At 40.3% G+C, this 13867-nt stretch overlaps 1 protein-coding gene across 4 annotated transcripts in view; it reads right to left on the bottom strand.

Moving 5' to 3' along the window:
• Nucleotides 1–13867, bottom strand: part of BOC (BOC cell adhesion associated, oncogene regulated) — a 93698-nt gene that overhangs the window by 42896 nt on the left and 36935 nt on the right. For 3 of the 4 annotated variants that reach the window (XM_061628319.1, XM_061628316.1, XM_061628317.1), the window contains exons 2-3: nt 3528–3716; nt 2259–2537 (exon numbers count right to left, since the gene is read on the bottom strand). In XM_061628319.1, coding sequence (XP_061484303.1) covers nt 2259–2537; nt 3528–3612 — 364 coding nt within the window. In that variant the 5' untranslated portion in view covers nt 3613–3716. Of the gene's footprint in view, nt 1–2258; nt 2538–3527; nt 3717–5552; nt 5574–13867 lie in introns of those variants that run through there. The other variant, XM_061628318.1, reaches the window with a different exon arrangement.

Raw genomic sequence — 13867 nt, 5'->3', positions numbered from 1 at the left:
CATAGGGTTCTATCCTCTCTCCCATGCTATTTAACATCTATATAAAACCGCTGGGAGCTATCATCAGGAGTTTTGGGCTGCGGTGTCACCAATATGCTGATGACACGCAGCTCTATCTCTCTTTTAAATCCTCACCGGAGTTGGCTGTGGAGACCTTATCCAAGTGCCTGGAATCCGTGAGTGGGTGGATGGGAAGGAACAGGCTGAAGCTCAATCCTGATAAGACCGAGGTGCTACTTGTGGGTGACAGGGGAAGGTTGGGTGTTGTTGACCTGAAGCTTAATGGGGTGAGTTTACCCCTGAAGGATCAGGTCCACAGCCTCGGGGTTGTTCTTGATTCCAAGCTGTCCATGGAGGCTCAGATTTCGGCAGTGAGCCGGGCAGCTTGGTATCAACTACACCTCATACGGAGGCTGCAACCCTATCTCCCTATTCATCAGCTCCCACTGGTAGTACATGCCCTGGTCACCTCTCGATTAGACTACTGCAATGCACTCTATGTGGGGTTACCCTTGAAAATGGTCCGGAAACTACAACTGGTGCAGAATGCGGCGGCTCGGTTGCTTACAAACAGCCGCCGCCGCAATCACATCACACCAGTGTTATTTCATCTACATTGCCTTCCAGTTGTTTTCCGGGCCCAATTCAAGGTGTTGGTGTTAACCTTTAAATCCCTATACGGTCTCGGCCCAGTTTACCTGAAGGAGCACCTCCAGTACCACCAATTAAGCCGCCTGACTAGATCAGCCACGCAGGGCCTTCTCTCAGTCCCACCAATGAAAACAGCTAGGTTGGTGGGGACTAGGGAGAGGGCATTTTCAGTGGCGGCCCCCACTCTCTGGAACTCCCTCCCGTTTGATCTCCGCCATGCCCCTTCCATGGATACATTTCGCAGAGCCTTAAAAACTTGGCTCTTTGGACAGGCCTTTGGGATCTCCGGGGTGGGCTAATTTTTCTGTGATTGTCTTTTGTTTTTGTGATAATTGTTTATTGATTGCCCTACATAGTTTTACGGCTACATTAGTGTTGACTGCATTGTATTTTATTCTGTATTTTTATTGTATTTTATTGAATTTTAATATGTACGTCGCCTAGAGTGGCTTCGGCCAGATAGGCGACACAAAAATTTAATTTATTATTATTATTATTACTATTTTAATTAAAATTGTGTGATTCCAACAGCAACAAATCACGAAACCATGCTGGATTCATGGAGCAGATTTTATGAACAGTCAAGAGTATTACTAGAAGCTCAGTTGTGGAAGTCAGAGTCCTCTCAGTCACTGAGGCTGGAAGGGAAAGCCATTGGTCAGGTAGGCTGAACAATGACAGCTTTGTCCAAATAAAAGTTTTTTGAAAGAAGACTAGAAAGGCCCATAAACTAAACAACTGTGCTAAGAGGCCGAGCAAGCAGTACTTTCACAGTCTCTGTTAAATGCAAACCATGCTCTGAGTAATCCCATCCACCTTTTCACTCCCTTTCTCTATGAGCCCACAAGCAAAACACAACCCCCATTCTGCTCTGGAATGCATTCTCTGAAACTTAATCTAACTGCAGATCTCAATCCAAATTCCCGAAAGGCTTCAACCCAATGGCAGACCCCTCCCAAAGAGCCTTGGAGTTGCTGTTCCATCTATTCTGCTTCTCCTTTTCTAACCCAGCCCAACCTAAACATTTCACTTCTGATTAATATCTTGACGACAAGCCAATAATTCTTGGCTTTGAAACAAAACCAGTCCCTGTTTTGCACAAATGTATCTCCTACAATCTTTTTAAGGCATTATCTTCTTTTTCTATGCCCTGTGGTGCCCTGAAGAGGGTACCCTCCTGTTTCTAGCTGGGACAGGTTACAAGGCTGCTGTGTCCGATGACTAATATAGATAGTTGCATTTACTTCGTGGCTTGCCATGTCAGAACTCTTGACTCTTAAACAATGCCAGCATCCCAATCTGACTACACTATTTAGTCAACTGAAGACATGGCCTAATGAGGGAGTGCTAAAGTGAGATCACACAAGCTCCAAGGTGCCTTCACACCAGGTAGAGATGTACTCCAAAATGAGTCTTGTGGTCAAGCGTCCCTACTACCACGAGGCCAGCATTCAAATCAAAATAACTCCTATGTTTGAGAAAATGAAGGATGCCTAGATCATATGACTAACTTTGAAGATATGATCACATACCCTTGCAGGTCCAACAGGCACAGACAACTAGAGGCAGTGTGTCGTGGTTTAATGAGAAGAAGCAAAGCTACTCACTTGCTAACGTCACCGTGGCTGGAACACTGGCAACAACACCCTCAGGCATGTGGGCTATGCACTGGTACTGGCCCACTGTGTGGTTGTTTAGGGCAGCAATGGTGAGTAGTCTCTGATCAATATGGATCCCCATAACGTCATCTGAGTGAAGCAGCTCCTTTCCATTTAGTCTCCAGGATATATTTATTGTCAAAGGTTCGACCATACACCCCAGGCTCACCAAGCCACCATATTTCTGGACAACAGAAGCAGGCTGGATAGTGACCTGAAGAGATGTACCTGCATAGGACAGCCAAGAAATTGTCATGAGCACTGGTTTACAAAGGGGAGGCTATCTACACCCACTGTAGGTACCAGTTATCTACATTCTAATCACATTCACATTTTTAGGCTTCTCGTGCACACATATACAGAGCTTAATTCAATAAAAGTGAAACAAGATGATGTGGATACCACTACAAGTTTAAAACTAATCACATTTGGTGGTTGGTTACTTGTTGGCAAGAGGATGAGTATACATCCTAATCAGCTACTGAGCTTTCACCTTAGGGATGTACTATACATCCTCAATCTCAGTGAGGGCACCATGCTGAGTTATGTGGCTTTATAAGTAAGTAAAGGCATGTTCAACCACACACTCCTCTGGTTGTTCTCCCTCTCTTTCTTGCCCTCACCCACCATCTTTGCGAGCATTGTCTCTCTAATTCTACTTCAGGAGAGAGAAAACATACACAGAAATTCCATACTTTGTTTCCATACCAAGACAAACAAAGTACCTTTTTACAGTGGCTAAGTGAGCAGGCAACAAGAGGAGTAGTATACAAAGAGGAATGCAAGAACTGTCTTGCTGGGTCAGACCAAAGGCCCATCTGTTTTTAACAGGGCTATACAGTTGCCACGGAAAGCTCATAAAGCAGGCCATAATCAAGATAACCCTCTTCTGTTATTTTGTTCCCACCACCTGGCAATCAGGGGTATACAGTTTCTGAAATTAGGTGAGTTTGCCATTTGACTGCTCACCTAGAGGTACTACTCATTCTAGGCAAGTGGCAAATTTCATGACTTGGCAATGATTCTCAAATGTTGGTTTGCAAGTGGTCAGAGAGCTATCAGATAAATGGAAGTCACTGAAAATAATGCTACAGAAGATGACTAAGGGAAAGGTAGCATCTAAAAGTAGAGGCAAGACCGATCTCTTTAAAAAATGGTAACAAAGTTGACTCCATGCAAATGCATCACTTATATCATGGGAAAACATTAAGCACTCACCCAGATTTGCAATGCAACCAGCATATGCCAAGAGCAAACAGGTGATAGCAATCATTGGTCTTTCCCCCCCTGATATCATGGCCATTCCATGCAGGGGAATCTGGAGCAAAAGATACCAAGTGGAGTTCCCATAAGCTTCCCCAGAGAACTTAAGGATGGAAATTCAACTTTGTGAGGTACTCTAGATAACTGGGAGAAAAAAAAGTAGATTAGTCAAGAGGCAAGACAATAGGCTCGTTGAGGCATATCAACTCTCTACAGAATCAGTATTTAGTCTCTGAGAATGGAATTACAAATTACAAGTCAAGCATGGATAGTTGTGCCTCTAAACACTAATGAGTAAGGGGGGCACCTGCAGGGGAAAAATAGGAAGGATAGGATCTCCCCCTCACCTTTTTAAACCTGTTTTTTCCCCAGCCATGCTTTAAAATCAAGAATAAATCTGACAGCGGGAGGGGGAACAGCCTTAAAGTGACATTTGCAGGGGAGAATTAGTTGTCTCTATATGGATGGATATATCCCCATCTGTCCCAGCCTGGTTCCATATTAAAGTATATCCCACCCTGTTTCAGTTTGGATTTTTTAGGGATAATTCCAAAAAAAATCTAAAAAATTAGTGTATAAAAGGTTACAAACTCTCTCTCTCTCACTCACTCACACACACACAAACACACAAATGAGGAGTACTTAACTCTCTCTTTTCTTGTTTTAACACTGTAAAGCTGCTTGGAGCAGCTTCAAAGTGTGGCACATTTTAAAAAATTGTGTAGGAAGTGACTGCATGTCATTTCCTGTGTAACTGTGTACAAATGGCATTGTATGAACAAAAAGATAGCTGCCACTATGTACGGATGGGGGTAGTCTTTCTTTGTATGTACAATGTTGCTTGGAGTATCAGTTACACAGGATGCAACATGCATTGCTTCCTGCACCATTTAAAAAAGTGATTTTACTTGACACAGCAGAGATGCAGCACTCTGAAGCTCCTCCAGTCTTGAGCAGGTTATGACTATACAAAGATGCTTATCTCCATCTTGCCATGAAAGCAGTTTGAGGCGAAGAAACTAGGCAGTTCAGATCTTATTGCCTCTTTTGCAAGGACTGCTTACAAGAGGAAGTCATAAATGTGGCTGCAATGCAAGGTTTAATTGTCTACCATTAACAAATCTCATAATGACTTCAATAAATGGTACAGCAAGAGATTTAGATGGAATACTTCTCTTATACCTTTCTATAGAAGGTCTCATAGCCACAGAGTATGAGAAAATTGCCATAATAACACTGCATGTGTATGATAAGAATGTTAGTTATTTTGACAAGCAGCCTTTCAGTTACTTGAAATTAGAAGTAATTGCCTCTTAGAGTAGCAAATTCATGTAAAGCAGGTAGAAGCCTCCAGATTATCAATGTACTGAGTGCTTCTAAGCACTCAGTGTTAGAACATAGGGACTGTTCACATGTTACACTCATGGTAGTAATCAATATGAGTCACCACCAAACACCCCATTGTAGATTCTCTATAATTTGTAGTACAATTAACACATGAATAGTCACATTTACTCCCTTTGAATAAATTCTATCCACCACAAATGAAACATCCCAGTGAATGAATGCGCTATGACAAATATTTTCAGGATATAAAATAAGAACACATCCAATCAAGTGTAGCTTAAATAGTTTGTTTGCCTAGTTCTGTTACCTCTTTACTTGGCTGTGGTTACAAAAAATATTTTGGTTTAAACAGAAAGACAAATGAATAGATTTCCTCAGCCCTTGTGCTCTTCTCAATACAAACAGATACAACACTGGCAAGGAAAGAGAAAAACAGGAAAAGAAAAACGTTTTGGAGAGAAATTATCCTAAAAGGAAGGACACATAGAAAAGAGTGGAGATACACCAGATACTACAAGAAAGGCACACAATTTGCATATTACAGTAAGATTTTTTTTCTTTTTTACAAAACCAGACCAATACATACACATCCAGTTAGGTCTAGATCCCTACTGCAATCCTAATTTCACTTACCTGGCAGTAACCCCATTGAACTCAATAGGATTTACTTCTGCATATTTATTGCTAGGATTGTTCTGTACATTAGTAGAGTTTTAAGTTCAATTTAAAAAAGTAGGACCAGTTAGTCATGACTTCCCACTGATTTAAATAGGAACTATGCAACTAACATAGCTTTTATCAAACCCGAGTTGCAGAAACATGATCCATGATGGGGATATGCATTTATTTTACAACATCTAGTGAAAATAATTGTTTATCTGTTACCATCTTCAGCTGGTAGGCCAGCTATGGCCATCCTGAACTGGGATATCCTTTTCACTGGGACCATGTGTTGGTAATTGCAAGACTGGAATGCTGTAATACGCTTTATATGGGGCCACCCTTAAGGCTGGTCTAAAAGCCACAGCTAGTGCAGAAAGCTATGGCTAAATTGTTAACAGAAACATTCTACTGAGCCCATATACACCACTCTTGAAAGAACTGCACTGGTTGCCAATATGCTACTGACTCTTGATTTAAGGTTCTTATGTTGATATATAACGCCCTAAACAACTTGTGACCAAGCTATCTGATACTAACCTGCCCAGTCAAGGAGGTCAGCTAATGAAGTTCTCTGGCTATGCCACAACCTGCAAAAGTTCATACTATGGCAACCAGAGCCTTTTCTGTTGCGACACAATCTCTTTGGAACCATTTCCTTTCTGAATTGAGGCATTGCTCTTATTTAGGAGCCTAGTGAAGACATCTTTATCTCCCAGGCCTTCTCCAGCTTTTAGTGCCCATTGGTTCATATTTTCCTCAGGTTGGATATTTGGGTTTTTGTATACATGGTTTTATAGTTCTGTTTTTAATGTTAACTCTGAGCACTTTTATGAAAGGTGGTATAAAAATATTTTAAATAAATATGAAATATTTCTATCCCACCTTTCCAATTGCTTAGAGCTGCTTACAACGATTAAAATAGAAGCATGTAATAAAGCAATATAAAAAACAGCAAGTATTATACCTCCTAAGATGTAAGGTTTCCCCAGATAGGAATGTTGGTAGTGATCTTAAATATTTAGCATTATAGAGGACAGCACGCCAAAAAGGGTACAAATATAAGACCTATTCATATTACAGATATGACTCTAACAATATACACTTAGGGTTATTTAAAAAATAAAACCACACACATTTGTAACAACATATAAGTGAATTTCAAGATTTGAGAGCATGCTTTGAAGATTTTCACATTTGGAGTTAACAGCTGCAAAATAATATATTATAGAAAAAACAAAACAACTTCTAGCTATAGTTTGAAAAAAAGAAAAGAAATGGACTGCCTTCAAGTCAATTTCGACTTATGGCGACCCTATGAATAGGGTTTTCATGGTAAGTGGTATTCAGAGGTGGTTTACTATTGCCTTCCTCTGAGGCTGAGAGGCAGTGACTGGCCCAGGGTCACCCAGTGAGTTTCATGGCTGTGTGGGGATTCAAACCCTGGTCTCCCACATCGTAGTCTGACACCTTAACCTCTATACCACACTGGCTCTCAGCTCTAGTTTAGCTGCATCATATTCAAGAAATGATATGTAACAAAATGTGTACTCATGGTAGTGATCAAGACTGTTACAATTTCACTATTCACATCAAAGAAGCTAAATGTTATCCCAAACACTACAGATTTCAAAAGCTCTGAACATGGCACATCTTTCTAGCAAGCAGCTATAGGCACCCTTTATCTGTAGGATTTCAATGAATCTGTTCCAACCAAGTTGGCATCCAGTAAGTACATACACACAGAAACATGATGGAAATAATTATTTACTTTTTTCTGGAGCCACATTCATAAACAGGACCAGACAGAAATCTAGGATTCAACTATGTAACTAATTCCAGTGTAATCTTTTATTTTGTATGAATGTACATGATTGCTTAAGACAATTATCCAAGGAGTGTCTAAGACAGCATGGTACAGTTAAGCAAAGCATTTTAAAGTCATTTTAACTCCAAGGGAAGAGATATAAGCACAACGTCCTTAATTATCCCACCAGTAAAACTGCAACAACTACAACGGGTTAGAGGGAAAGAAAAATAACAACTTTGTTTTTATAAATTCTTTTCCTTCAGGTTAAAAGCAGCAATTTCCTGTCAGTGGACTGAGTGCATGGAAGTCACTTTCAGTAAATCAAAGGACTGGATTATTAGCAGAGATTAAGGAGGGGGTGAATCAGATGCATGGGGTGTAAAAGCTAATAGCAAAGTTGCCTGTCCCCATTCTGTTCAAATGGCATGTGTGCGTGTGTGTAAAAATCTGTATACACTGCAGAAAACAAGAAGAGGGATGGATGAAGAGACAAAGGAAGATGGAAGGAATCCTATAATTGTAACACAGGCAGCAACAGAGGTGTTTGTTGATTAGAATCTGAAGGTTTTATTGAGGAAATGCTGCCTGCAGCTCCAGACCCCCTGCTGCTTAAATATGGGCCAGCCAAGCAATTCTTGTTACTACCACACCATCTGAAATTTATGAGGGGGGTCCTAAATGAAAAACAGCCCTTGTTTCAACTGCTGGGCATGAGCATGTCCTTTGCTTCATTGGGGGGAAAAGATGAAGGATGGTGGGGGCAGGGAGAAGGTGTTTGGGAAAGGAGAAATTAAAAGAGAACTCAGGACAGGGAGACAGAATTGACAAGGCCTATAAGGTGGTTTCCTGTCTAAGGGCAATGGCAATTCTGGCAAGTCTTCAATTAAATGTACTGGTATGTCAAAGCTCTACAGCTGAGTGACCTGGGCTGTAATCCTATGAACAGTGATTAGGGAGTAAGTCCCACTGAACTTCTGAGTAAATACAGACAGGAAAGCAAAGCATAAATCAAATTGAGAGTGAGTACTTTTTTGTCCCTGCTTTATCATAGGTATGACTTAGACAGAAACAAACAAATAAATAGGTGGTGCCATCCTGGACCAGGGAAAAAAGCACGCCTGCTCCTTTTAACTTTCAGCACCTTGCTTAACTGTTTGCACCGTTTAAGCTAAGATGGAAGGGAAGTATTGAAGGGCTATGATTTATGTATTTTATCATGCAAGAAAATAAGTAAGCATTTGTAATACTTCCATAGTAATTTGTCAGATTGGTACAGCAGCGCAAGGGGGAAAATATTACAACAATCTAAGGGGAAATCTGGGTTTTAAATAGGCTGCTAAATTCTTGATTTTTGCTGCTGTTGTTAGGGACCAAACAGAATTACTTTAGGAAGTTACTATTTTCCACACTGATCGTGTATCAGGCTAGATTTTTTAAAAACCAAACTAAAAACAATGTTTCATTCTCATCATAAAGACCAGCCAGCAGAGAAGGTAGTAGCGTAGACTAGGTATGCCCATAATTAGCCATGTCCTCCCAGCCTGATTCTGAGACTGAAAAATGCTACAAAATAAACGTGGAAGAATTGCAGGCCAAGGATGTAAACACATTCATTCATCTTCTCCACTTTAGTGACATTTACAAGGAATGAGTCATCAGGCCAACTCATAAAATCAGCCCCACATATGCCACTCTCAAAAGCTGGATTTAAAAACCACAACTTAATATGTTATGAACTTGATTTAAAATAAATCAACATTAGATCTTTTTAGGCTCTCGACTTATTCTGAATCTTGTAAACACTAATTATTTTATGTGTGTATGAATTAGTTTGTCTAGTTTTAGAAAATGATTAGTCTGCACCTAATCATTGTTCATGGTAATTAAGATTAGCAACATATACTTTAAAAAAGTGCTAGAGGGTCACTGCAGAACTCTGCAAAATAATGAAGATTTACAGTAGGTCACTTGCAAGTCAATTAAGATTACAGGCTTAATTTAATTTGTGTTTTAATGGCTGGATCACTGAGGCTTTCATGTTTACTTTTGTATTTGTAAGCTGCTTTGAACAATGCCTTTACAGAGGAGAAAAGCAGGGTGTAATGTTTTTAAAATAACAAAATAATGTATTTGTTAAATTTGTATCCATCAAGTTCAGTGAAGTGTTTTACAAGGTGACATAAAAAATCTTGTCAAAAGTAGCCTATAGATGGGCCAGACCTGGATCCGACCTGCCAGCCTCATCCAGTTCACCATCCCTGCTGCGGATGTACCAATACTTCTGATCTAGTTCATGTGCACACAGCCAAAAGTGAGGATCTGGGCCACAATTTTAGCAGTACTTTCCCATGTGAAAACAGAAATATCCTCCAGAGTAGACTAGCACAATCCCATTAGAAGAGAAATGTTTTCATATATGCTAAGGACAATAAATAATGTATTTGTATGAAGTAAGCCCACACACAATAGTGACACAAATGCTTGAAAAAAAGCTAATTAACTGAGTGCACTCCCAGTGAAGTCAAACTCAAAGAGTAGTGCAATGTGAATGCTTCTTAGTAAAAGCTCAAAGTTTATAGAATGCTCTATGTCTTTCCCAACCTTTGGGTCCCCAGATGTTGTTGGATTATTATCAGCCCCAGCCAGCATGGCCAATGGTCAGGGATTATGGGGACTGTAGTCCAACAACATCTGGAGATCCAAAGACTGCAAAAGGCTGCTGTACAAGATCCCCCTGAAACATAAGCCCTATTCAGGTGTTCTCTCTCCTGTATTTAGTATCGAATGAAGAAGAGAGTTGGATAGTGGTTGCTCATCCTGATCCTGATCCTCTGTCATAGCCCCCTCACAACCTTCCACACATTGGAGAGGGGGTCTTTTGCAGAGTCTACACAAGCAGGGTTCTAAATCATACAGAGAGCCTACACACTCAGCTCAGGGCAGGGTCCCCAATTCAGCCTTTCTCCCTCCAATGTGCAGAAGGTGGTGATGGGGACACAACACAGGGGTCAAAGCCATCTAACATAGCACTGGTCTCATCCCTCATGTGGGACAATGAGGGTTTTTTTGGCAATAGCTGTTTCACTGTAAAAAAACCCAATGATAATTATTAAGTCTTTTATTTTGAAAGTTGATAAGCAACTTGAAGTAACATTTTAATTCATACTGCTCTGTTCTTTTCTATCATTGGCTTTTGAATAAAGATATAATTTTGGTTCTCTATATTTTACAGATAGACTCTGAATGTATATTGCTATTGTTAACAATTCTTGAACTTATTGGGTAGGGCAAAATGTAATAAGCAAACTAATTGGATAACTAAGGGAAAAAAGTATATGACATGTAAAGACCCAGGTGTAAAAATGCACGGGGGGTGGTCTCCCCCCTCTTCTGTTGTCCCCCCCCCAGGCCTTCACATCTACTCTACACACAAATATAAAATCATAGAATTATTTTTTTAAAAAAAACAACCAACTAAGAGTTTTGTAGCACTTTAAATACTAACAAATTTTATTAAGGCATTAGCTTTTGCGATGAAGTGGACTCTAGTCCACAAAAATCTTTTTTCTGCAACAGATTAACATGGCTTTCCCTCTGGAAATTTACAAATTAGAGTACCAATTTGGACAAGTGATAGGAAACCCCCTTCTATTTTTGCTAACTGTCTCAGTCTTATTCAATAGGTCAGTATTAAATGTACATATATTCATATCATCATTAGGTGCTTAGGTAGTCTAGATGAGAAGGAGTTTGTTAGATTGTTGTCAAATCACTACCACTGAAAATATATCCACACTTTTAGAACCAAACTCCAACTCCACCAGTAGAACCTTGGTTTGCAGAATAACGACTGAAGTTGTAAATAACAAAGTGGTTATGGAACATGTAACACTCTCTTGCCTCCCAGAAACCAGTGCTACCATCTGAAGGGCGATTGCCCTATCACAATTCTGTGTACAAGGGACCATCTCCTCATCTGACAATCTATTCACAAATAGGCAAAAAACCTTGAGGTTTAAAAATGTACCTATAGCCAACAGATATTTCTATCCAACTTTAAAAAGCAGGGGAATTGGGCAGCTATAGTGAATGCACCAGGGGAGCAGGAGACCGGGCTTCTGCCCTGAAATGAAATGGACTGCCTTCAAGTCGATACAGACTTAGGGCGACCCTATGAATAGGATTTTCATGGTAAGCGGTATTCAGAGGTGGTTTGCCATTGCCTTCCTCTGAGGCTGAGAGGCAGTGACTGGTCCAAGGTCACACAGTGAGCTTCATGGCTGTGTGGGGATTTGAATTCTGCTCTCCCAGGTCATAGTCCAACACTCTAACCACTATGCCACACTGGCTCTACACATTTTTAAAAATGCAAACACCATTTGGGTTTGTCTTTCACAGTCCAATCCACTTCCTGTGTAGCTTGGAAGAATTTGGTAACATGTGCCTCTGAGCACATGGTGAGTGGTGGCAACACCTGCCATCTCCAAAGATGGAGAATTACATGTTTCTATGTTTGTTACTTTGCTTCTTTCCTGTCTTACTACAGTTTCTACAGATAATCTAACCTAGAAAATTATATTTCTCTCATTATTCATCCCAGAAATCTGTGTCAAATTTATTTTTATTAATTTCAAAGCCTTTTTATTGGTCAATGTCATATGATGGTGAAGACAGCCTTTTATGTTTCAAACTGGAAATTATGTTCTATTTCTATTTTGGGTGTATTAACAGTTGAATCTTAAACTGCAGTTTGATTTAAAATCAGACTGATTGCAATATGTTGCTACCTAAGCAATGACTCTAGCTGTTGGAAAAAACAAACTTGGCCTGCCCAAGATGCATGTTTTCAGCCTGCTATGTTTAAACCACTCCACTTAAGGAAAAGTGGACATGGTCAATTAAAAACATAGAGCACACCTAGACTTTTGCTAGAATATATTTCACCGCCCACTGTTTTATCTTGTGCAAACTGAGACACTCCTTATGTCCACTGGAAACTATTCTGCAGAATAGTCAGTGCCATTATTCCACAATTGTTTTTGGAGTTTTTTAGTGTTGCAAAGTGTTGTTGTACTTCACATATTCACAGAAACAGAAGCAAAAGAAAATGATTTACTATAGGAAACGTCTCTAAAATTGCAAAATAAATCAAACATATTTGAAGTGACTATCTGAACTCTGTCAACTGTCTTAATATTGTTGTTTCCTCCCTGCTAAAGCAAGATCAGCAGAGCACACGTCTTGTTTCTGTTATTTGGACTGATTGCAGGTGTTACCATCACTCAGCATATGCTCAGAGGCACATGAAGATGGAGGGAAGGGGCAAAAGGGAGAGGATAGCAGGGAGGAGGAGGGGACAGCAGGTTTGATCATTTGCATGCTTTTTGAGTTCAGTGGAATTTACTCCTGTGTAATCATGTTTAGGATAGGTGAAACTGACCTGGGGGAGGAGCAGGAAGGGGGAGGGGAATAGATTGGATGGGTGGGCACTGGACAGAGGGGAAGCACCTTTCCTTTCCAAAAGGAAAACATTGTGAACAGTATTGTTTTTTAGTGTTTCTCCCACCTTTTTATTCTACAGCAGGCACATGTAGCCTCCCACCCAAATTTAAACCAAAGCTGTCCCTGGCCACATCCACACCAGACCTATGGCTTTCCCCAAAGAATCCTGGGAAGTGCAGTTAGTGAAGTGTGCTGAGAGTTGCTAGGAGAGGCCCTGTTTCCCTCACAGAGCTTCAATCCGAGCAGCTGACTGTTAAACGACTCTGGCTACTGGAGCTCTGTCAGGGGAATAGAAGTCTCCTCTCAGCACTCTTCTCAAACTACACTTCTCAGGATTCTTTGGGGGAAGCCATGACTGTCTAAAGTGAAATAAAGATCTGGCATGTGATGTGGCCTCCTGATTAGCCAAGCCAAGCCAAACAGCTGCGAGTCTGGCTTTTAGAACACTGACAGTTGGTTTTTACTGAGCATGCCGGGGTTATCATTAACTCCAAAGCTAAATTTCTTAAATTAATTAACAGTTAGCCAGGCATTTTTTTTACTTTTTAACTGCAGAAGATGAAGGTCAGAGTAAGGGACAAGGTCAGTAATAGGGTTATAAGTACTCTGTGAACATGGCTGATTTTTAATTAATTTCAACAAATTATGAGAACTCTGACAGAAGAGTTCCAACAGAGGTCTGGATTTTTTTCCTTGTTTTACACTTTGAACTCTCGATTCTCTCTGACTATTTTGTGTATTGCCATGAAAATTGAGAGGGTTGTTAAGCAAGTGTTTCTGAGTTTTGGACTATAGGCTGTGTTTTGAAATGAGCTTATGGGAAGCATCAGAATGGCATGGGGAGGTAATTTCAATTTAACATTGTGGAATGCGAAAATTCCACACTGGCTATAATATACAGCCACTCTTGTGGCTGTATAATTATACTTAATACCCCAGCCCCAAATTCATACCATTCTCAGGTAACTAAGAGGCC

The sequence above is a fragment of the Rhineura floridana genome, chromosome 5 (assembly GCF_030035675.1).
Source record: "Rhineura floridana isolate rRhiFlo1 chromosome 5, rRhiFlo1.hap2, whole genome shotgun sequence".
Classification (NCBI taxonomy): Eukaryota; Metazoa; Chordata; class Lepidosauria; order Squamata; family Rhineuridae; genus Rhineura; species Rhineura floridana.
The sequence above is the reverse complement of the archived record's forward strand: the minus strand, read 5'-3'. Positions and strand labels throughout refer to the sequence as shown.